This window comes from Chrysemys picta, chromosome 2 (assembly GCF_011386835.1).
Source record: "Chrysemys picta bellii isolate R12L10 chromosome 2, ASM1138683v2, whole genome shotgun sequence".
Taxonomy (NCBI): domain Eukaryota; kingdom Metazoa; phylum Chordata; order Testudines; family Emydidae; genus Chrysemys; species Chrysemys picta.
In genome coordinates this window covers 211,372,283-211,396,723 of record NC_088792.1, presented here as the reverse complement: position 1 = coordinate 211,396,723, position 24,441 = coordinate 211,372,283, and the positions used below count along the sequence as shown (strand labels likewise).

The 24,441-nt window shown below is 40.9% G+C and overlaps 1 protein-coding gene across 11 annotated transcripts in view; it reads left to right on the top strand.

Annotated features, from left to right (window-relative positions):
* The window catches only part of OSBPL1A (oxysterol binding protein like 1A), a 143,167-nt gene that overhangs the window by 115,740 nt on the left and 2,986 nt on the right, over positions 1 to 24,441 (top strand). For 7 of the 11 annotated variants that reach the window (XM_005282780.5, XM_065585356.1, XM_065585350.1 and 4 more), the window contains 10 exons: positions 868 to 943; positions 4,114 to 4,248; positions 4,955 to 5,052; positions 7,450 to 7,632; positions 8,425 to 8,532; positions 8,617 to 8,706; positions 8,997 to 9,123; positions 15,915 to 16,031; positions 17,490 to 17,613; positions 19,437 to 19,527. In XM_005282780.5, coding sequence (XP_005282837.1) covers positions 868 to 943; positions 4,114 to 4,248; positions 4,955 to 5,052; positions 7,450 to 7,632; positions 8,425 to 8,532; positions 8,617 to 8,706; positions 8,997 to 9,123; positions 15,915 to 16,031; positions 17,490 to 17,613; positions 19,437 to 19,527 — 1,149 coding nt within the window. Of the gene's footprint in view, positions 1 to 867; positions 944 to 4,113; positions 4,249 to 4,954; positions 5,053 to 7,449; positions 7,633 to 8,424; positions 8,533 to 8,616; positions 8,707 to 8,996; positions 9,124 to 15,914; positions 16,032 to 17,489; positions 17,614 to 19,436; positions 19,532 to 23,277; positions 23,302 to 24,441 lie in introns of all 11 variants that reach the window. The other 4 variants (XM_065585354.1, XM_065585353.1, XM_065585349.1 and 1 more) reach the window with 3 other exon arrangements.

The following is a 24,441-nucleotide window of genomic DNA, read 5'->3' as shown; positions in this document are numbered from 1 at the left end:
GACCCACCAGGCACCAAACCATGCTAGAGCCATTTGGTCTAAAACTATGGATAAATCTTGCTTAAGCATGTATGTTAGCCCTGTCTACCTAAGAAAAGTTGTACGTTCATCTGTTCCATTACTTTTCTGTTGTCTTTCTGTGACTGTTTTCCAGTCCAGGTAATAAATGTCATTTATTAGCTAAATATAACTTTTTAAATAGCCTTTTTGCTAATAACACTACAAAACTGAAACCTGTTCACATGTAACTGGATTATCGTCAGCATCTTTCATGAATATACATTTTCAAAGTAGAGGCAGATTTTACCAGCATGGTGACAGCATCATATTTAAACACTGTTCTGGAAACTGATGTACAGAATTTTCCACTCCTTTAACACCAGCATTTGATAGATTTGTTTGAACTATTGCTTTCTTTAGAGAAAAACAATTTTCTTTGACTAAAAACTGGGGTATTTGCATCATGTTGCATATGTCCTCTAGGGTAGTGGTTTTCAAACTAGGGCTGCCGCTTGTTCAGGGAAAGTGGGAGCCGCGATCAGCCAAACCTGTGGACACGGCAGGTAAACAAACTGGCTCGGCCCGCCAGGGGCTTTCCCTGAACAAGCGGCGTCCCTAGTTTGAGAACCACTGCTCTAGGGGGACTAATTGAAAGTCACCTAACAATTTTTTCATGAAAGCTCCCAAAAGTTACCTATTGTAACATAAAGAACACTTTTAACTTGTGTAGGCCTGTCTTATCAATAAGTCAGTTCTGAGCACCTTAAAACTAGAACAGTTTTAATACATTCTGCAGCCTTGTTAACAACTGAGATTATTTTGATAGGAGATTAATAAAATAAATGTGGTTTGCTTTTTCCCCCCTAGAACAAGCTTGCCATCTCCAATGTTTTCCAGGAATGACTTCAGTATTTGGAGTATCTTAAGAAAATGTATTGGAATGGTAAGTAAAATATATAAGTTGTGATAAGTTATGGTTGTGGCTATCTCTAAAGAGGACCAAAATGTGAACTGAGAAGTCTGTTTGTTTGTTTTTAACTTGTTGATTATACTGTGCTCACAACCAAAAAGACCAAGGGTGACTCCAAGAGCCAATTTATTCAACAGAGCAAAGGCATTTTCTCTTATTAGTCCTCCAAGGATCCTGTAGCATCCAGAGCTCTCCCCAGTCTCATTTTATACTTGTAGTAGAAAACTTTCCAGATTCACCACAGTACTTCAGATGGGTTAGTGACTAGGTCTGTTTAATCAAATCTGGGAAGCTCAGTGACAGATCAGCCACAGTCATTCTAGTAGATCAAGGTATAACACAATCCAGTGGTTGGAAATTGAAGTTTGATAAATTTAGACTAGAACGAAGGGCTTGTCTTCACTACCGGGGAGATCGACACTGCTGCAGTCAATGCAGTGGGTGTCAATTTAGCGGGTCTAATGAAGACCCACTAAATCGATGGCAGAGTGCTCTCTGGTCGACTCCGGCTCCCAGAGAAGAGTAAGGTAAGTCGACGGGAGAGTGTCTCCCATCAACGTAGCACAGTGAAGACACCGGGGTAAGTCGACCTAAGCTACATCGACTCCAGCTATGTTATTCACTTACCTGGAGTAGCGTAACTGAGGTCAATTTACCCCCATAGTGAAGACAAGCCCAAAGTCACAAATATTTAATATACATTCAGAAAAGTTCTTTGGCCTCTGTTATACAAGAAGTCAGACTAGATGATCGCAGTGGTCCCTTCTGGCCTTATCTATGAATCTTAAGTCTGCTCCCAGTTAATGGTTAATTGGGAAGGCTTCTTTTCTTTCCATTATGTAACCCCACCATGTAGGCAGGTTCATCTTGGCCACAATGATTAGGTTTCACTCTCTAAAGTGCCATGTGCCAAACTGAAAGTTACACTGTTGCCTTTCTAAGAGAATCTGCATAGCCACAAGGTGAAAGCACTTTCTGGGAGTAAGTTTCCTGTGTATCGGTATTACATTAACTTCAAAAACTTGTTCCCCTCTCACTGCAATCAGAAAACAGACACAATATGCAAGAAACCTACTGAAAGTCCATACAGGAGATAAGATTGCTCAGGAAAGTTGTTTTGAACTCCAGAGCACATGGACTTTCACAGAAGCTTTTCAACTTAAGAAGCATTATGATTCTTATCAGATAAGTGTAACCTGAAAGCTACAAAAAGGGCTGTTGGCAGCAGGTCTAGCTTGCTCTGCAATGAGCTCCTCTGTGCTGTGCACAGAAAGACACCTGAAAAGGCCTCAGTGTAATCTGGAAGAAGGAACCAGTTAAAATGAAGCCAGTGCTTTCTTAGGCTTCAGCTCTGCTCTGTCAAATTGCTGACAAAGATCCTTGAGATATCTGTTTGTCCTGGTCATGGATAGGCAGATTTCTCCCAATTCTGTGTTTCCCAAAGAGTAGGAACACCATATTGGAAATAGGTGTAGTGTTGGGCAATTTCACAAGTGGTGCATGAGGCTGAGAGGAAATTGAAGGGCAGGAAAAACTGCATTTGGGGAATAAATGACCATGTACTAAAATGTTACAACACTAAAGGTTTATATTTAAATCTGTCAAAGTATAGGTCGTCTGACTTTTTTTACTCTATTCTTTCCATTTTTATTAGACTTAAATACTCTTTGCCAGTTTCTTTTCTCCATACTTTTACTTGTGAAACATGGTATTCTAGATACTACTTAGTAGTAAACAAACTTTGAGAGAGAGGGGTTTTAACTTGGATGTTAAGTTTACTATTGTAGCAACTGAGCAAAATTTTATTGTATGTTTATAAATTAATGATTTAATTTCAAAAATTTAAAAGCTTGACTAGTTTAGAAATCAATCGTTAGAACTTGGAAGATATTCCTTATTCATTTGGGCCCAAATTTAAACTACATTTTTAGGTTTTATTCATTTTCATGCTGGCTGCCTCAAAACATGTTTTTGTTTTTTTTGTTTTGTTTTTTCCCCCTCTCTCTTTTTTGGGAGTTGAAGGTTAGTCATTTCGTAGGCCTTGTCTACACTGCCACTTTACAGCGCTGCAACTTTCTCACTCAAAGGTGTGAAAAAACACACCTCTGAGCGCTGCAAGTTTCAGCACTGTAAAGTGGCAGTGTAGACAGTCCACCAGTGCTGGGAGAGCTCTCTCCCAGTGCTGGTGCCACCACTACGCAGAGCGCTTTAGCGTTGCTAGTGAAAACATACCCTTAGGTTGCTATTGTAACTGTCTTGATTTACAAACAAAAAACCTTCAGATGTTAATTTACATAGGTTAATCTGTTGACAGCTAACATAAAGATTATCTAGCACAACCATTATACTGATCCATTAGTGAAAGTAAACACCTTTTTTCTTGCTGAAGCTTGACTGCATGCTCTCAGAACTGTCCTAAGAATGAGTCTTAGATTGTTCTACAGTGCTGTTGCATTAAAGCAAAGTTAAATAAATCCCTTAATTTTTTAACCCTATAGTTGAGTTTTATCTAATCATACCAGTCTGCCCAATGGATGTAACCAATTATGTAAAATAAATTGTCTGAACTGGAGATTAAATATTCCAGATTCATTAGGTTGGTCAGATTTTATAGATTTCTTTCAAGACTTTACATAACTTATTCATAATACACGCCATACTTATTAGCCTTTTTGACCTGGATTCTTGTGACAATATTTGATCAAGTACGGTTCATTTCAGAAGCTTACTCCTATCGCTTCTCGTGCCCGCCTGCCCTCCCTCTCACCCAAGGTTTCCTGTTTGACTAATCAGATGGCCAGTACCTGTTCTAAAAATAGTGTTTCTGAATCTTGGTGTACAAAGCCTTTCAAAAGAGAAGTCCTGAGAATCTCCTCTCTCTGTGCCCACCATCTTCCTAGTCCTCTTCCCCATTAGGGATTTAGATACACTTCTCTTTTTAGCCATCTTTTCACCAATGCAAGGGAGAGGCTTGGCTTGAGAGATGTGGGTCTTTCTTTCGAATTTGCTGGCCAGGTCCAGGAATGTTGCACTGCCAGTAGGCTAACCTCACTTATTTCTCTAATAAGCCAATTAAATTCTTGTTACTTAGTTCATTGTGTTTAATCTCTTCAGTTTTAATACAACTTTATATCCTGTGTCAGGAGCTGTCCAAGATCACTATGCCGGTTATTTTCAACGAGCCACTGAGCTTCCTACAGCGACTTACAGAATATATGGAACATACATACCTCATCCACCAGGCCAGTTCACTTTCTGGCACAGTTGAGAGGATGCAGGTACTTTACTCTGTAGTCATGTCTTAAAATGCTTGTGGAGGTCTGTTTGAACAGTTTGGACTGTGGTACAACTTTCTTTCAGCTAAGGACATAAGAATGGCCATATTGGGTCAGATCAATGATCTATCTAGCCCACATCCTGTCTCTAACAGTGGCCAGTGCCGCATGCTTCGGAAGGAATGAACAGAATGGCAATTCTGAGTGATCCATCCCCTGTCATCCAGTCCCAGCCTCTGCAGTCAGAGGTTTAAGGACATCCAGAGCCTGGGGTTTCATCCCTGACCATCTTGGCTATTTCTCTTTTTAACCCTGTTGTACTTTTTGCCTTCACAACATCCACTGGCAATGAGTTCTGAAGGCTGAGTATGCATTGCGTGAAGAAGTTACTGAAATTTGTGATGAATCCGCTGCCTGTTAAACAGTCTGTTGGAGAGGAGAGATGCTGTAATCTGCTACACATGGAACTGCTTTACTAGTTCTGTTCAGTTAACTCAATGTGTATTCAATTTTTAAAAGCTTTAATATTTCTTAGCTTTTTGCAAAACTTGCCAGGCCCACCTGGGAGGCAATTTTTATGCCAAAGACAGAACTAAAGTAAAGTAACAGAGAAAGATGAAGTGCAGTAGAAGAATTTTATATTTAAAGTAGAAGTATCAAAGGGAAATCCAACAAGGTGAATGATGTATGTTAATATTCTGTTGAACAGTGTGTAGCTGCATTTGCTGTGTCTGCTGTTGCCTCACAGTGGGAACGTACCGGAAAACCATTCAACCCACTTCTTGGAGAGACGTACGAATTAGTCAGGTAACAAATAGAAACTGCATTTAAGACCAAAGTGTATTTTATGGAATTTGCGGGTTTATGTAAACACATTGTATGGCTTGTGAATTGCTTTGTGTGTTTGAAAATTGGCTGCATTTTAGGAGCAACTGTTACAAGTGCTCACACTGCAAGTTGTTAGCATTTCTGTTGTTACTTCCCCTTTATGGGAGTCTAACTTGCCTGTAAAAATTGCTCTGGGTTGAAAAGTTGTGAAAGTGTCTTTTACTTGAAAGCAGCCTTAATATAATCTAAGTGATCAGAAAAAATCAGTTTTTTTAGTGTATAAACCTAGGTTTCAGATCTATACTAAACAAAGACTTACCGTGTAAACACACATTGCCTGAAAAGCAATTACTGTTGTGCAAATGTCCTTTAAACTATTACACAAACTTAGATAATATATACAAACAGATCTTTTTCATTAAGAACTAAAAAATAAACTAAGCCCCTTCTGTTTTGGGCCACTCTTGCCTACTTGTTACGTTGGGGTCTCATCAGTCAGATACACATATGTGGATGCTGCAATGTGTAGTCAAAAATTTGTCATTTTAAAATAGTTAAGTCTGTTAGTATTTCTGTTGAACTTGTCTGGTGTCTGAGAGAGAGAGACCATGTCATAGCTACAATGGTACAAGTGGTGCAGTCTCATCAGAGCCCTGGAAATAGAGGGCCCAACCACTATCAGATGCTGCTGCTGGTGGCAGTGTTGAGGTAGGTGACACTGCCCACGGTGCTGTTCTGCTGCCCACCCCGCACTGCGGAGTGACTGGCTGCTGATACCCCTGTCCCAAGCTTGTTCAGGAGCCTGATTGCACTTGCCTGGAGGCTGAGTCATGTGGGGTGTATGCACTGTGCTGCAAGGGTGCACAGCTACCCGCACTGAGCTGCCCCTGCAGGCACTAATGCAGGGCCGGGACATAGAGTGCAGGGTGCAGGTGAGGAGGAGCCCAAGGGAATGGATGAGGGAGATGCTGGTGATGGGAACAGGAAGCCAGGAGGAGTGGGGTGGGGTTCAGGGTTTAAGGTGAGGGAGCAGTCAGAGTGGCAGTAGGGACTCGCAGCGGTGTGGGAGCAGAACATCCAGTGGTAGGGAAGAGGAATGTGGTGGGGTGAACCTAGGCAATGCAGCACAAAATAGGGCTGGTACTGTGGCTGTGGGGGGCAATGGAGACAAAGCTGCCAGCACTGGAAGAATGGGGGTGGGGGTCTGAGCTGCAGTGTTAGAGGTGCGAGAACCCTTTTCTTGTGACTTGCATCCCAGCAGAACCATTCTTGTGTGTATTGAATCCCTGCTCCCTGGGGAAGCACCAGGTACCAGCACCTAGTACAGTGCAAGGAACAGAAAGTGCCTAAAGCAGGGGTAGGCAACCTATGGCACGTGTACCAAACGTGGCATGTGCGCTGATTTTCAGTGGCACTCTCACTACTGGGGTTCTAACCACTGGTCTGGGGGCCGCTGCATTTTAATTTAATTTTAAATGAAGCTTCTTAAACATTTTAAAAACCTTATTTACTTTACATACAACAATAGTTTAGTTATATATCAGACTTATAGAAAGAAACCTTCTAAAAACATTAAAATGTATTACTGGCACGTGAAACCTTAAATTAGAGTGAATAAATGAAGACTCGGCACACCACTTCTGAAAGGTTGCCAACCCCTGGTCTAAAGGCTCCTTGACCTGCTGCTCTAATGGTCATGGGAGGATAATATGCTAATATATTTTTCCATTTAAAACCACCTCTCTTCATTCTTCAGAAGCTTTCTTCCTCTAATTCAGATCCTTAAAATTTCCAGACCATGTAGTCAGGGTGGGAATAAACATTCCCCATTGCCAACATTTTTCCTTGACTTTTGGACTTTTTGGGATTAGGGGTCATAGTAGAAACATCTTTTATTCCTGTAACTTTATCTTGTTTGCATAACTAGTTTAGGAATTCAATTTGAAGTTCCTTTCTCCCTCTCTTCCTGAAACTTAATTTAAAACTAAGCAGAAGCTGTGGGATGGGAGGGCAGGATTGGAGCTATGAGAGAGTTAGCAAGGAGTTGGAGAGCTGAATTGGGGCTGTGTGAGAGCAGGACGGGGTGGATTTCAGAATCAGGAAGAGACCCCTAACTTATTCTTGTACCAGGGCCCTCTGGAGTCTTGCAGCATCACAGAGCGAGATCTATATTGCAGTGAGTGTTTTTAAACTAATTGCTGGCTTAAATACTAGATCCATACATAATTGCTATAACTTTACGCATTCTGAAACATAAAATTGAAGGAAATTCTTACAACTGGTACTGTAGTGAATCAGTGAAACTCACAAAATTTGCATTTCAGAGAACTGCGGAGAACAGTGATCCTGAAAACTTTTATTTTTTTTTATTTTTAGAGATGATCTTGGGTTTAGACTCCTTTCAGAACAAGTTAGTCATCACCCACCAATCAGTGCTTTCTATGCTGAAGGCTTGAATAACGATTTTGTGTTTCATGGCTCAATCTATCCTAAACTCAAGTTCTGGGGCAAGAGTGTGGAAGCAGAACCTAAAGGGACTATAACTCTGGAACTCCTTGAGTAAGTTGGTCAGATTGCTGTATTAAACTTTCGTTTTGAGGCTGTGCAGAATAAAGGCTTATATAATGGTCTCCAGTGCTGCAAGATGACTTTTAATATAGCCACTATTTCATATAGATGAAGCAGACAGTCTTTTTTTATACAGTTTGCATATTTCCTGCTTTTATGGCTCCTTACAATAATTTATAACACACTCTACTGCCTGTTAACCCTTATTGCCCACTTCATTTTTAGTGGTCTCATATAGCATGTGTGACCACTTATGCTTAACAATGTGTCCTGCCTTATATTTACCTTGGACACTCCAGTTGCCTTCTCCAGACCTGAGGAAATGCTCTGTAAAGCTGAAAAGCTTGTCCCTTCCATTGGAAATTGGTCCAATAAGATATTACCTCATTTATCTTGTCGCTCTCATTCTGCGACCAAAATGGCTTGAACACCACTGCAAACAGAATTGTACAGTTCACTGGCACCCCTGAGTTGTATAGGTTTCAGATAATTAAGGCCTTAATCCTGCAAATACTTACGTGTGCTTAACTTGACTACTGTAAGTAGTCCCAGTGATTTAATGCCAGTAGTAGATGCACTGAAGCTGCCATGCTAAGCAGTTAACAAAATCAGGAAGTGTCTTCTATTTTTGCCACACCATGCATGGCTGGTGCATCTTGTTTCCTTGATTTGCTGCCAGTAACAAATAAAGTTCCAGAGCCAGATACTTGCTGTAGAGTCATTCAGGTATATTGTTAAAAGGTGTGATTATGCCAGGAGTTGTTGTCCTTCTTTTTTTTCCAGACACGATGAAGCCTACACATGGACAAATCCTACTTGCTGTGTGCATAATATTATTGTGGGTAAACTTTGGATTGAGCAGTATGGAAATGTAGAAATAACTAATCACAAGTAAGCTGGAATATGACTTGTTAATCTACTATGTTTTAAAACAAATTATTGCAAAGTAATTTGAGCTAAATATTTCTTCCTTAGAACTGGTGAGAAATGTGTATTAAACTTCAAACCATGTGGGCTTTTTGGAAAGGAGTTACACAAAGTTGAAGGCTACATTCAAGACAAAAGGTAAAAGTCCTGTCTGAGTTAGATCTACTGTTCAATAAAATACTACTTAAATATTTAATACAGATATATGTGGGAACTATTGGAATTAAATACTGTTATAATATACTTTGCCAAGGACCTTTATGTATGTATGTGTGAGGGTAACTTGTTAGTAACTGTAATGTATAGTAAGATGGGGATTCGGTGTTAAATCTGTTCTTAGAATCCTTTTTATAATAAAATCTGAAAACACTAAAACTAACTTCATAACTTGTTTAAGCTCTTCCTAAAATTAGTCCTTTTTCTGACAGCAAAAAGAAAGTTTGTGCACTCTATGGGAAATGGACTGAGTGCTTGTACAGTGTTGACCCAGCTACATTCGAAGCTTACAAAAAAAATGACAAGAAAAATACAGAAGAGAAGAAAAACAGTAAACAGGTATTAGACATGTGAAGAGGTGGTGTGCTAAAGGCACAATAGAACACTTAGCAGTCTAAGGTGCCTTTAGGCTTGTTACTGTTTTATACTTTTTCCTTAGACTTTTTCTTAGTAGGAACTTAGTAAGATTCAAAAAGGGTTTAGACATGTATTATATGGATTAATTATAATCTGGCTATTATCCATACAGTTTTGGAAGGGTTAAAATCCTTGTGCTTTAAGGTTTAAGCCAATATCTAATTATTAAGGATTAGCATGAAACTTTAGTGAGAGCAGATTTCCCCACATCTGCCTACTATTAGGTTCTTTCACCTTCCTCTGGAGTCACCAGGTGGGATAGTGGACTAGAGGGACCATGGATCTGATCTAGTATATAAACTCCAACCTGATGCTTTCCAGACCTGTAAGCAGGATAGATAAGGGTCTGTTTAGAAGGATTTCATAACTTGGAGGAATGTCATATTCTGAAGGTTTTGCAAGGATTTTTACAGTCTGCACTGTCACAGGAAATCTTACTCTTTGCGTTTCTGTAACCCATTATGTTACTCCTTAACAATTCTTTCAATAGAAAACCGCTCTTTTAAACCAATGACAGTGAAGGTTCTTATAGTAATTATACATACTTGCCATCATTCATCTTAAATGACTAGAGAAAACGTTTTTTACTAAAAATCTGAGAACCCCTCCATGCCATTGAAGATCACCATGCTTGCTTTACTCCTTTGCCCTGTTAGATTCTAACCTTTCTAAAGGCAAGTATGCCTGTGTAGATTTACATTATTGCTGTACAGGAGAGCTCTAAAGCTCGGGGGATTTACCACCCTCTCTTTGAGGCTGCATCTCTAAGCCTTTGGGAGGAGGAGGAGAAAAGAAAAATATACCCTGCACACTTGTTATCATCCATCTGCTTGTTTGTTTTCCTTTGCAATACTGAAGATTACTTTGAATGAAATACTTTTGTGTACAAAGCTCAAACTTCAGGTTACTTTTGGCTTCTCATGGACTTTTAGTTAGTAAAATATACATGCCCACTTTGCCTTTTCACCATTTAATTCTTAAGAGAATTTTATACTCCATTTCACTGAATCTGCTACTCAGAATTTTATTCGTTCTCTATAGCTAAATTTTGAGTGTCTTTTTCCCTCCACTTCTCTGACTGGAAGAGGCTCTTTGACATCCAGATCAGGTGTCCAGTCTGTCTGATCTTGGGAGTTGGCATAAGAACTTAAAATGCAAAATCTGCTGAAGAATGTTAATTATAACTAGAACTGCTTTGAAAATTGGCAAATGAAACTAAACAAAGAATCTAGTGAAACTGTTTTTTCGGACAGTGTCTTAGAGCTGCCAGGACTCTGAGAGAGCAAGGTCTTTCTCTTTGTTTAAATAAAAATTAAAAAAAAACAAAAAAATGCACAAACAGCAGCCTGGAAGGTGCCACTGAGAACCCCCCACTCAGTCACTGCCTATCTCTGTAGGTGCCTAAATTCCCTAGGTGCTGAAGTTTCCACTAATAGAGTCCCCTAAACACCTGTGTTTCTGCCAGTGGCATTCATAAAGTCAACAAAGTCCTGATGCTGCCAAGCAGTTCATGCCCTATCTCATGTCTAAGACCTGGCAGGGTTGTCAAACGGCTTTCCCCCATTATCTCACCTGCAGGGCCCAATCCAGTAGGTGTGCTCGGGGCACTCCTAAACCACACAAGATAGTCAAGAATGAGCAGATTCATGGTGAACCTTGTTATATTCGATAGTTTATAGTCTTTCACACACCAAGTGAGTGCCTAAATCACCAGTTTATGGGATATTCTGATGTGGGATTCCGTCTCTCTCCTGTTGAAGCTGTTCCATTTTCTATAAATTGAATATTTGTTGGGCCAGAGAGAGTGACCATATAGGGCACACTCCTGGAAAAAAAGAGATCTGAGTTGCAGTCCTTCCCCAAATCAGGGAGAGTAGAGATTTGAAAACAGGTCTCCCATATCATAAGTGAGTTCCCTAACCATTGGGCTACTAGCTAAAATGGAGGGGGGGGATCTCTGCTGTTTGTGGGTTTTTTTTTTTTTTTTTTTTTTTTTTTTTTTTTTTTTTTTGCAAGAGGACTAACCTTGCTTAGTCTCCTAACTCCAGAAGTGGGCTTGGTACTAGTCAATATATTCATTAATGACTTGGATAATGGAATGGAGAGTGTGCTTATAAAACTTGCAGATGAAACCAAGCTGGGATGGTTTGCCAACACATTGGAGGACAGGATTAAAATTCAAAATAACCTTGACAAACTGGAGAACTGGTCTGAGACCAACAGGATGAAATTCAATAAGACAAGTGCAAAGTACTTCATTTAGGAAGGAAAACTCAAATGCACAAATACAAAATGGGGAATAACTAGCTAGATGGTCGTATTGCTGAAAAGGATTGGTGGGCGGTAGTGGATCACAAATTGAATGAGTCACCAATGTCATGCAGTTGCAAAAAAGGCTAATATAATTCTAGCGTGTATTAACAGGAGTGTTTTACGCAAGATATGGGCAAGTATCAGAGGGGTAGCCGTGTTAGTCTGAATCTGTAAAAAGCAACAGAGGGTCCTGTGTCACCTTTAAGACTAACAGAAGTATTGGGAGCATAAGCTTTTGTGGGTAAGAACCTCACTTCTTCAGATGCAAGTAATGGAAATCTCCAGAGATTTCCATTACTTGCATCTGAAGAAGTGAGGTTCTTACCCACGAAAGATATGGGCAGTAACTCTCCCGCTCTACTCAGCAGTGGGGAGGCCTCAGCTAGCGTGCTGTGTCCAGTTCCAGGCACTAGACTTCAGGAATGATGTGGACAAATTGAAGGGCATCTAAAGGAAAGTAACAAAAATGTTAAAAGGCTCAGAAAACCTGACCTATCACCCTTTAAAAAAAAAAAAAGGGGGGGGGGGGGGGCGCACATGTTCAGTCTTAAGAAAAGACGATGGGGGGGGGGGGGGTCTTCAGCTATGTTAAGGGCTATCGGATTTTTTGTTTTGTTTTGTTTCCCCCTCCATGTCCACTGAAAATAGGGCAAGAAGTAATGGGCTTAATCTGCAGCAAGGGATATTTAGGTTAGATATTAGGAAAAACTTTCTAACACTAAGGGTAGTTAAACTCTGGAATAGGCTTCCAAGGGAGATTGTGGAACCTCCCATCACTGGAGGTTTTTAGGAACAGGCTGGACAAACACCTGTCCAGGATGGTCTAGGTTTACTTGGTCCTGCCTCAGGGCAGGGAATTGGACTTGAAGACTTCTTGAGATCCCTTCCAGGCCTACATTTCTATGATGGCTGTGAATCCTGACTAGAGATAGGTGCCTCCCTTGGGTAAAAAGGTGGGTGTCTGGCTACCTTTCAGTTTAGGCCTCTCCCCTCTCCTCAGCATTTCTTACTAGCTAGCTTAGGCAGCTTGCTGATTTCTGTGAATCCCATGCTTAGGCATCTCATTCTCCCCATGCATTGCATAGAGAGCCTGGGTGCCTGGCTGAGGGTTCCTCCAAGTGGCAAGCTGCCTAAAAGGTAGGTGTTGCAATGCCTAGGTCTGACCATGGATCTAGCCCCTTGGTTCTTAAGGCCTGCAAAGAATTTCAGTTGCTCTTTTTTTTTTTTTTTTTTTTTTTTTTTTTCTTTTTTCAAAAACTCCACTGCAGCCCACTTTTCACCTTCTAATGGTGGTGACGCAGTGTTAGTGCTTCAAGGAATTGAGGTTGCTTTAAGCACACTCTGAGCTTCCAAGTGATGTAAGGGTTACACTAAGATGTCTCACCACTTCATGCTCAAGTGATTTGCTTCGGTACCATGAAAATATATAGCCTATGGGAAGCCTCACCTACCCAGTGTTTCCAAATTCTCATGGCTTCCTGCTACTTCTGCTCTTAGTACTGCCATCATGTAGGTTCACTTCCCTTTTCTTTAGGGGACCTACTTGGATGTGCTGCTGGGGGCCAATGTCTCATCGGCAGATTATCCTGGACCTTCCCATAAAGCCTTTGATTGTATAGGGATAAAATATTTTTGTGGAAAAACTTGCTATCCTTTTTCATCAAAAAGATGTTGAGACATTAGACCTGTCTCTATGCATGCAGAGATGGATATCCTATTAACATACAAACAGATGGAATGAAATGAATACTGCTCCTTCATTATATTAAGGCTGTAACACCATTAAACCAGGGTGACCAGTTGTGATCCTGAAAACTCAAGAGATTTCTCTGATCAAGTGAGAGCATTCCATGCTGCAGACTGCACCTCTGCATTAAAGAGGAGGGCAGTTGCAGTCAGCTTTCTTGTGCATGTTGGGTGCAGTCCTCAGATAAGATAAGTGAAGTCTGGACACTACTGAATTTAGGGGTCCTAGAATCCTACAGAGTGAAGCTAGAGTGGTATTTAACAATCGAGAAAGATGATGTCATTAATATACAGAGTAGTGACGGGTATGTTATTTCAGTGGTTTTCAACCTTTCCAGACTACTGTACCCCTTTCAGGCGTCTGATTTGTCTTACATACCCAGAGTTTCACCTCACTTAAAAACTATTTACTTACAAAATCAAACATAAAAATACAGAAGTGTCACAGCACACTATTACAGACAAATTGCCGACTTTCTCATTTTTATCATATAATTATAAAATACATTGATTGAAATGTAAGTACAGTATTTATACTCCAGTTTGATACTTGAACCTGTTTTTCAGTTGTGAGCCTTGTCTGAAGCTGGAGCCCTGAGTGGTGTGGCTGAAATGCAAGCCCTGCCACCTATGGCTGTAGTATGTAATTTAGCTTTGCGGGGCCCCCTGTGGCATGGGATTCTGGGCAAGCCCACCTAAACCCATCTCTCAATCCCCAGGTTGAGAAGCACGGATCTAGATGAGTTGAGTACCCCCAGAAAGACTTCTGCATACCCCCAGCAATATGCATCCTTCTGGTTGAAAAACAGTGTGTTATTCAGTGCTATGCATCAATTGAGATGATGTCCTGGGAACTGCTGAGAATGGCTAAAATGTGCTTCTAATTTGTAGTCACTCTTCATTGTAACTTCAGTGATGTTTGTGTACATATTGAAACACAATCTGAAACACACAACCAACTATTTGCAAGCTTCCATGGAACAGTATAATTTATAAAAGATCTGGTGCTTTGTTTATGGATTAGTTTGTTATTGATGCGGGGCTTCTTTCTTTTGATCTGGTAGCATTTTACCTCAATTTCTTTATCATTCTATTCTGTAGGGGGATACTAACAACTCTTTGGAAATCAGTTTGCTAGCACAGCCTAGGAATATCCAAGTGAGAGCTGCACTGGCAGATTGATAGCAGCCAAGGGATTAAATCTACTATGCATGATATTCTGGGCTACTTTGCAGCCATCTTAAATATTGAAAGCACCAGACCAAAATAATCTCATTACTAAACCAAGTTCTAATAGTTTGTCTTGGTAGCGTGGATGGGCCCAAGTCATGTCAGAAGGGTTCAAAATCATACTCTAGCCTAAGTTTCTCTGTGTGCTGAAATGCAGATACAGCAATTGGCCTTGTCCAATTTGCCTGGCCTAACTATAATAGAACCAAGTTCATTCACAAGAGGACTTAGACTATGCTTATGCATAACTGGAAACTGTGTTCATTGTGCTCATCTGTCTGCTTGGATTTCTACTAAACAATCTCCAAAGATCTCTAAAGCTTTTCCCATGCTGGGGTAGAACCAAATTGTATCTAGAACTAACCTGTAAACTAACACGCTGGGACAAAAATTGTCATCCAGTACCACAGCATAACAAGTTACAGTTTAGTCTAGCAGTATAGGGACTGACCAAGCTGTTTGCCCTGTTGTGGCTGAGCTGTTACCAAACCGTGCCAACCACTTGGGACTTCAGGTTTATAGCATAATTTAAGGGCATTGGTTAATATGTGTTTCAGTTTTATGCTGCTGGACCAAAGCACCTTTTAACCAATTGGAGAACAGTCTGCCCTACCATTATCCTCTACTACTCTAGCTAGTTTGGATGGAAACTTAAGCAGTATTTCCAGAAAGATATTAACCATGGTACAGTACTGTCATCCTAGCCAGTGTGCATCAACCTTGACTTCACAATCAGCCTTCTAGATTGGGTAGCCTCTTCTCAGAAGAGCATTTGTTTAATATGTTTCTTGTTTTCACAGTTGACCTCATAATGTCAATGGAATCTAAGACCCCACTTGCTGAACGTCAATAATGCAGCAGTTACACATGCACAGACTATAGGATGCATGTTTCCTTAATGTGGGAGAAAAAAGAAAAGATGGTCTGCACTTTCAGCATAAATAAAACCAAAATTGATTTATATTTTAAATGGGGAAGGGGAACCCCTAACATTAGTGTTCTCTCTGGTGGTGAGAAACAAATAGTAACTTCAAAATGTGGATTTGAAAGCACCTATTTCTCAGTAGCTGCATGCTGAATGAATGAATAAATGTAAAAAAAAACTATTGGCAGAACTGTCTAAATAGAATGGTTTTTGTTTTTAATTTTTCTGAGGAGTTGATGACTCTTCTAATCTTGACATGCATCTAGAAAAGCCAGTGGGTGTTAAAATCATTGCTTAAGCCAAGGGGGGGGCAAAATAAGTACTGGGGCAGTGAATGTGTGTTCTGTGATGGTATGTTTCATGCATTTTTATGGGTTCATGTCTTAGTCTCATTTCACTGTAGCTTCTGTGTAGGACTGTTCTATGGTTTGTGTTTAAGGTTGTTTAAACAAACAGCCTGTGACTCAGATACATTTTCGTGTATTTGTGCTTCTTATAGGTGGGCAATTCTGAAGAACCCGATGAGATGCCTTTGCCAGATTCTGAAAGTGTGCATGTTATTCCTGGAAGTATCCTACTCTGGAGGATAGCTCCAAGACCTCCAAATTCAGTACAGGTTAGCCAGGGCTCTGGTTAAATGTTTGGTGCTTTGACAATTTGTTGTTCACTGTACATTTTACAGTTTAACATCTTAATCACTGACTTCCCTTGCTCGTGATGCAGTGGTTAAAATAACTTTTTTTACAGTAAAATCAATTTTTGCTGCAATGATCTTGAACTTCCCCAACACCAACTGTAATGAGCTATGTAATGTGGAACTGAATATGTAGGCCTTGTATTGTAAGATGGACAGACCAGCTTGCACGCTTGGCTTGTTTCTAGCTTAGCTTAACTTCTCTACAGAATCACTGATTACGATGAAAGAAGAACAGGAGTACTTGTGGCACCTTAGAGACTAACAAATTTATTAGAGCATAAGCTTTCGTGGACTACAGCCCACTTCTTCGGATGCATCCGAAGAAGTGGGCTGTAGTCCACGAAAGCTTATGCTCTAATAAATTTGTTAGTCTCTAAGGTGCCACAAGTACTCCTGTTCTTCTTTTTGTGGATACAGACTAACACGGCTGCTACTCTGAAACCTGTGATTACGATGAGTTAGGCAATTGCTCTACTTAGCGGTGGCCTGGAGAATTCACTATCCCACTCTGCCACTTAAGTACTTCCATCCATTTGGGAGGCGGGTTTAGTGCAGGACAGCCAGTGCATGAGACAACTCATCAGAGGTGTCCATAGAGGAGCAGAGTCTGCAAAAGCTATGTAAGACAAACCATGGAGTACAAGAACCTATAAGTCAGAGGAAGGCTACATAATATTAGTGGGTGTATGAAGATCTACTGAGCTGGATAGACAGCTGAGCAGCACAGATGAGTAGATGTGTGGCTAGAGAGATCTGGAAGCACCAAAAGAAAATCGGGCAGGGTGGTCATGTAGGTGCATATAGAGAGAAGGGTAGGTTGCTTTACTAGAGGTGGTAAGGAAAGCCCCGGGAGGCTGAATAAGGACAAAGAGAGGGAGGGAGAAACAACCTATTTGGCTAGTCAGATCTCATTCTAATTAGACATGAGCATAAAGCAGGAATTCTCAAACTGGGGGTCGGGACCCCTCCAGGGGTCGCAAGGTTATTACACGGGAGTCATGAGCTGTCCGCCTCCAGCCCAAACCCCACTTTGCCCCTAGCATTTATAATGGTGTTAAATATATAAAAAAGTTATTTTAATTTATAAGGGGGGGGGTCACACTCAGGGGCTTGCTATGTGAAAGGGGTCACCAGTACAAAAGTTTGAGAACGGCTGGCATAAAGGTTCACCCACGTATACCTGGCACACTTTCACCTTGCTAGCATCTTAACATTGCTACTATATAATAGTTCAGCAATTAGAAAGTTGCTACAATTATACGTTACTACATATCAGTGCTCTTTTTCAATTTTTTAAAAGCTCTCTTTTTATATGTGAAGACTCTTAGCAGCCAAAACTTTCATAAAGCGAGCCTTTAATTTTTGTTTCTCTTTCAGATGTACAATTTCACTAGCTTTGCTATGGCTTTGAATGAATTGGATAAAGAAATGGAGAGTGTTGTTCCTAAAACTGACTGCCGGTTACGGCCAGATATAAGAGCGATGGAAAATGGTGAAATAGGTAACTTTTAAAAATAAAAATACAAAATAACTTGTCAAAGTTGAAAGACTCGTGGGAACTCCAACTGAAAGGTTACAGATACTACCGTAAGCAATAACAAGCCATCTTTACAGATAAGCTTTTTTTTTTTTTTTTTTGTGGTGGTGGTGGAACATATCTTTGAAATATGTCCTTGTAGGGGTGAGTGAAAATGTTTAAATGTATAAGCTTTATGCCAGGCATGTTACCCATACCTCCATTTTAAGCATTAATTTTTTTTATTGTTAAATTAGAGTGAAGAGGCTGAGGCCAGATAGAAGGCACAGAGTGCTGCCTTGTCAAGCTTTTTAATTGGACCTTTTATGAAGGGCAATAGCAAAGTTGTGAAGTTTGCCATGATTAGAACTTGCCGCTGTACAAAGTCTTTCTTTATTCCACTCAAAAATATTCTTTCATTACATCAACCAATCCAAAATACCAATTTCAGTAATGTGATTGAAACTACTGAAGTTAAGTTTCCCCCCTCAAAAGAAGTGCATGCTCACTTTAGAATTATTCGCAGCAAAAGGGTGAGGAAAAAAATAGACTTCATTAGGAAGAAATAAGCAATTCCTCTAAAAGTCTGTTTAAATAGTACAAATTGCATGCCTCTCTTAATCTAGAAGTGTATAAGATGCCTGTCACCATGGTGTCAGTGCAGTGTTTACTGACGTTTGTATAGTGGGTTTGGTGCTCGATGCTCTGGTTTGTAACAAAAGTACATACTTTGTTTGTATGAAAGTAGCGTGGCCTGGAGGATGGAACTCAGGGACTAAAGACTTGGGTTATATTCCCAGCTGTGTCACTGGCCTGGACCGTGACCATGGGAAAGTTACTTCACCTCTGTGCCTCTATCTGTGCACCTGTAAAATGGGGATAACACCTTTTCCCCTGCTTTAAGCACTTCGAAATCAATGGATTAAAGAGTAGCTGGGCATTATGATGTTGTGGTACTGAGGAGTTCTCAAAGATCGGTAATGAGATCTTTTGAGGCTTTTTAAAATATACTGTAGACATGTTGCTTCCTTTGACCAGTCTGATCAGTCTCTACCTTTCCCTGTAAATTGGATTATTCTGTGACTAGTGAAAGTGACTCACACTGTGTTGCATCCTTATTTACCCAAAGTATTTAGTATTACATTCTTAATGTACAGAATGCACTAACATTCAGTGATCTATCAATATCTACAAGCTGTGTAGTGGTGGTCTATCTCTTTCTGCCCAGCAGTCATACTGCCACATGCTGAGTGCTGCGATAAGCCAGTGGAGCTGGAGAAATTAGAGAGGCTGTAAATCAGCCTTTGGTAACAATTTTAAACTCTGATCATTTTGAAGATTGTCTCTGTCATGGGGAGTTGATGCCCAAATATGAAGCAACTTGAGAGGTCACACACTTGTGGCACAGGTGGGGATTGAATCCAGGTCTTAATCCAGTCCAGTAATGTAACCATTTTCTCTTCTGAAGGGAATCTTAAAGCCCCTCTTCTCAAGAACTGCAACAAATTCTCAGGTTCCTTAGGTCTTGGCTCAACCCACAGTTTGGGTGTACACTGAGACCTGTCTTTGATTAATCAATCTGACTGGTAGAGCTTGTTCTTTAGTTGGCCTTACTTCTAAAACAGAAATGATTCTCGTAATCTTGCCTCTCTGCTTTGCTGGGTCTGCTCTTTAAAGGAGGCTTTTAAAACTGGCATGATCTGACAAAATTAGTGCTGGAAACAAGTTGAGTCTTCAGTATAACAGGGGCTTCAATAAAAGTAATCAGGAAACTAAGATTTTTTTTTCCAACTTCTGTTCCTTTTCAGATATAGCCAGTGAAGAGAAAAAAAGGCTAGAAGAGAAACAAAGGGCTGTCCGCAAAAACCGGTCCAAGTCAGAGGAAGACTGGAAAACAAGGTCAGTGCATTTGATAAAGGTCTTGGCTGTTCAGATTAGGTGTCTGTCCACGCACAGGTTATTCTTAATCACCAGAAGAGTTGATGACCTCATCAGCTCTGCTGTTACTATGCTATTTGAGCTTTTGGTCAGAGTATTTGTCATGCCTGGTTTAGTGAGGAATGTACTGGGCTCACTATAACATCAGCCCCGTTTCATTTTCCCACTTAACCCCCCTCTCCCCCCCAGTCTCTAAACAGCCTGTCATGCCTGCTGAGCATCACTTGTTCGGTCAAGAACAAAGCTGTTGCGACTGACGCCCGCTCACTGTGACACGTGCAGTCTGTGATGCTGTACAACTGACCAATACACATGTGCTCTGCCATACAATAGAAAAGATTCTGGTTTGATCTGATCTCCCTACACTATTAGTAGATGAAAATAGCAGAGGAGACAATGTGCTTGGCCCCAGAGGGAAGGGAGCTCCTATCTTTTTAATGATTCTTCCAGTTAACTATTGAGTTATGTATCTTCACATCCATGACTCCCTAAAACCACCCACTTTTATTCCTGTGGGTGCACATCGGTGCCAAAAACTAACCAAAGGATTGTTCCTTTTGGACTATATTGGAAAGCAATCAAGCATATTTATTTAAAACACTACTCACATTATACATGATGATTGGTTTTGCTTCCTGCAAGTTGGCGCAGTATGCTGCCGGTCCATATACCTGACTGTTGCAGCTGTTTATGATCTAGCTAACTTCACAACTAGAAGGGCTGGGAAAAAATTCTAAATGAGAGCTGAGATTTCATGTCACTTTTTTCCCTCCCACCACCTCAAGAAACACTTTGCAACCCATCGTGGCCATGATTCCTAGGTGTTGAACTGTTTGTGTGACCTTAAAGTTTTCTTGTTAACAGTCTCTCCCGACCTCGCGTGTCCTCCCGGAAAGCCAAGCATTTTGAAGGCATAAGCCTGTGTCAATAGTAGATGCGTGACCATAAAACCTTATCATAATTTGTAAGCCAATTATGCAGATTGTATAAACAAAGCTTTGAGACTGTGTCAAGATCTGTCATTCTGCTAGATTTTTTTCTAACTTTGCTTAAAATCCACCTCAGTAACCTATCTAACTCCATATACGTGTGCTCTTGAATTCCTCACTGAATAAAGAACAGCTTTAGAAAGTGTTCTGCTGGTTCTCCTTGCTCTCCCAGTGTCTTTTAGGTTCCGTTATACAGACAGATTGTAATAATTGAAATCTTAAACTATTAAAATTTAAATTTAGAAACAGAAGGCTCAACTGAGAATTCTGTGACCTACATAATACATAGGTCCCTCATAAGGATACTTGGGCTCCCAGCATTTGACATTTATTGGACCGAAGGGTTTTACTTACCACCATCCTGCTGTAGGTAGGTGATGTGGGAAAGCAGAAGGACATTGGAGCATTTATTTATCCATTTGACTTTCCCTTATCTTTTTGGGGTTGCACATTAACCATAATGTAGTAGAGAACATGGAGTCTAAGTGCCACCCACAGACTCACCCTTCTCTTCAGAGTTTCACATAGGCTTCCTGTTACCCTATTGCCAACTAAACCTAGTTGCAAGTCATTAGAATCTTTTTATAAATTAGTAAAATAGGGCTCCAGTTCTGCAGACCCCCCAAATTCCTTCCCCCTCCAGGACTGAGAATGTATCTTACTCTTCATCTGGCTATTTAGAGCCGATAATAATAATAATAATTAATAATAAAAAAGCTGTATGGAACACCCTTTTAATGGAGGGGTCACAGCTGCCATCTGGAATAAGATGAGTCTACTAATGGCTGAGCAAGATAAGAATTTAAACCCACATAAGATGTCTTCAAAGCAAAAAATAAAAGCACATTTTTATCTCTGGACTCAGTCAACACATGTTACAAAGTCGTAGTGTTGTGCACTGTCTCCTTCTGTTGCTCCTAAATTCATCAGCATTTTTTTAAAAAATGCACCTTACATCCTTACTGCAAGTGCTATTCCATATTCTTCATGCATGAGTCTAGGAAGCCATTAAAAAGCTTTGGCAATACCAAGCAGTTCCCTGAAATGCTTCAGCTTTGTTTGATAGTGCTTCAGGAGAGTAACTTCCACTAAGTGCTGTGATAACTCAAGGCCACTTTACAAATAATTTGAAGGGGCACCTGCTGTGCTGTGCCAACACTTCATCACCAGTCAGGTGACTGTATAGTCTTATCAGGCTTTGAGCAGCTCCCTGCCTTCTGGATTAGAAGATTAAAGTGCCTGTCACCCCCTGGAATTTGAAAACTAATACCAGCTTCAAAAGCATTGCAGCATGAAGTGTAATGAGGCTCCTCAGGATCTGCAGTTCACCTCTACTTCCAGACTTGAAGACCTGGGATAGTAAACCTGCTGGTTATTTGTTGCAGAGAACTAAGTGCCTGTTTATATAAACCGGAAATACTCTGGCAGCGGGGAGCAATTTCCTCTACGTGCTAGGATTCCTATACGCTTAACAATCTTGTTGTCCTCCCTGTACTTTCTCCCCTCCACCCTCCCCCACGACCCCTCCAGTGTCCAATAGCATGCCACCTTTGATGCAATGACTGGAATTTGAAGCTCCACTGTGGCCCTCCATGGTCCACAGCCACTATTCTAGCCTTTCTTCTGATGTGAAGGAAGGTATATCTAAGGCCTTGGCTACACTTGGGACTTCCCAGCGCTGCCAGAGAACTCTCGCAGCGCTGTATGTACTCCACCTCTCCAAGGGGAATATCGTGCAGCACTGCGAGCGAGCGTGCAGCGCTGCAGGCTCTGATTATACTGGCGCTTTACAGTGCTGAACTCTCTGCGCTCGGGGGGGGGGTGTTTTTTTCACACCCCTGAGCGCAGCAAGTTGCAGCGCTGTACAGCGCCAGTGTAGCCAAGGCCTAAGGTGTGGAGTGGACAGGCGAAGTCCAGCTGCAGGAATATGAAGCCTAAAACTAAGCCTACTGCAAACTTTCCCTATTCCTCATTTCAGTCAGCTTATTTTATTTCCAGTCCTTCCCTGCCATTGAACCCCAGTTTGCCTTGTGCATGAACAACTTATTTTGCAGTTGTTTTCGAATCTCTCATTAGTTTTGCACTCCATACTGGGATTTATTTGACAGTGGTGCAAAACAGCACAGCAAAAGAAACGTGAGTGAGGGAACCTGGGAAGCAATAGGATGAGAGGATTTAAATCCCCACCCCGGGGGAAAAGGGAATTGAGAGTAAGGAATTTGCAACGTGATTCAGAAAAGTCAGTGGGGAATGGGCCTTCCCGAGTATATCTTTGCTGAACCTCTTACTGTCATTCCTACCTGACACAGGCAATTGTGCTTTGCAATTTAGACTAGAAAAATCTAGCTGAAGGTTTCCAGTGGGCTCTGCACCAGACTTGTGAGGCTCATCATCCTATTTCTTTTTACCAGAAATTGAGCTCTGCTAACTAGCACACAGTTGGGTGTGCTGGGCTGTATTCCATCCTTTGAGAAATGTTTAATGATCTTATTCCAAGACAAGCGTTGTAACGGTGCTGCTCCGTGTTTCTGGAGTGCCACGTAGCCTCTGGGGTTGGGTCTAGAAATAGTATCTTTTTGAGAACTCTCCACTGGTAAGCAAACCCAATGCTTCCGCACCCCCACATTCTGAGTGATAAAGCCACTTAATCATACTGTTTGTTTTACACAGAATGTCTAGTTGTAACTTCAAATTGCATTTTTTTTCCCTTTTCCAACTGAAGTCATCTGACAGCCCAGGGTCCCAGGTTTGGACTTGTCTGATTTCCTTCTCTCCCCCACCCCACCCCCACTTTTTTGCTTGCTTTCTCAAAGTGCTTGGCTTGGTTTGCCCTAAGACAAGCATAGAACAATGTTTTTGTAATTCTTCTGAGTTAATATCTGGTGAAGTTCTGGACACACTTGGTCTCCTCTCCCTTGTCAGAATGCCAGGGCTTATTTGTTTCAGTGACTGTGAATAATCCAGTGTGTATTCTAGGTTTCCTTACCTTAACAATTACTATAAGTATACAAATTGCAATAGGTAGGCACTGCATGCATTCCAGACCCTTCCTATCACTTTCCCCATTCTCATTCTATATCAGGAATTGGTTAGTTTACTTGAAACAAAAAACAGAGGGGAAAATTTTTCAAAGATTGCTAGGATCTAGAAACCATCTGTTGGACAATGGCATTCACATTTGGCACTTCTGATGAGATCAAGGTATGGTCCTGGAAAGCTAGATTGCTTTATGGTCTCTCCGTTTAAGAAAATTATGCAGAAAACCATTCATATTTTGAGATGAACCCTTCTACATATTTCCAGGAATGTTAGCTCCTCTGTTTAGGGAATACATAGCTTAATGTCTGCAATCATCATTAACTATGCACTGTAGAGAAGTGCACTTCTTAGGGCAAGATCCCTATCCTTTTGGTCTACTACTTTTCATAATGGGCAGGATTTTCATAGGGTCTAGTGATTTTTGGGTGCCCAGTTTTGAAACACCTTAAAGGGGCCTGACATCACAGAGGGTTGGTTTGTTTGTTTCTGGAAAATCAGGTAGCAAATAGAGCACCCAAAGTCACTAGTCCACTTCTGAAAATCTTGGCAAATGGTCTAAAGACTGTGTTAAGCTCCTTGGCACAGGGACCTTGTCTTTCACTAAAACACAATGAACACTTATGCTGTTGCAAGCAATATTCGTACTCTCCTCTCCCTTCTCCTCCAGTCACCCCAAGGTAGTGGTTGATCTAGTATACCCTATATCCTTCACAACCTTAGCCGCTTCCTCCATGCTAACTTCATTGGGGGCATGAACTCTAACAACACTATTCCCAGTAAGCTAAATTTTGCTTCTGCAGCACCACCCACTGGAAATAAGGTGTACATTATTAACCATTGGAACAGC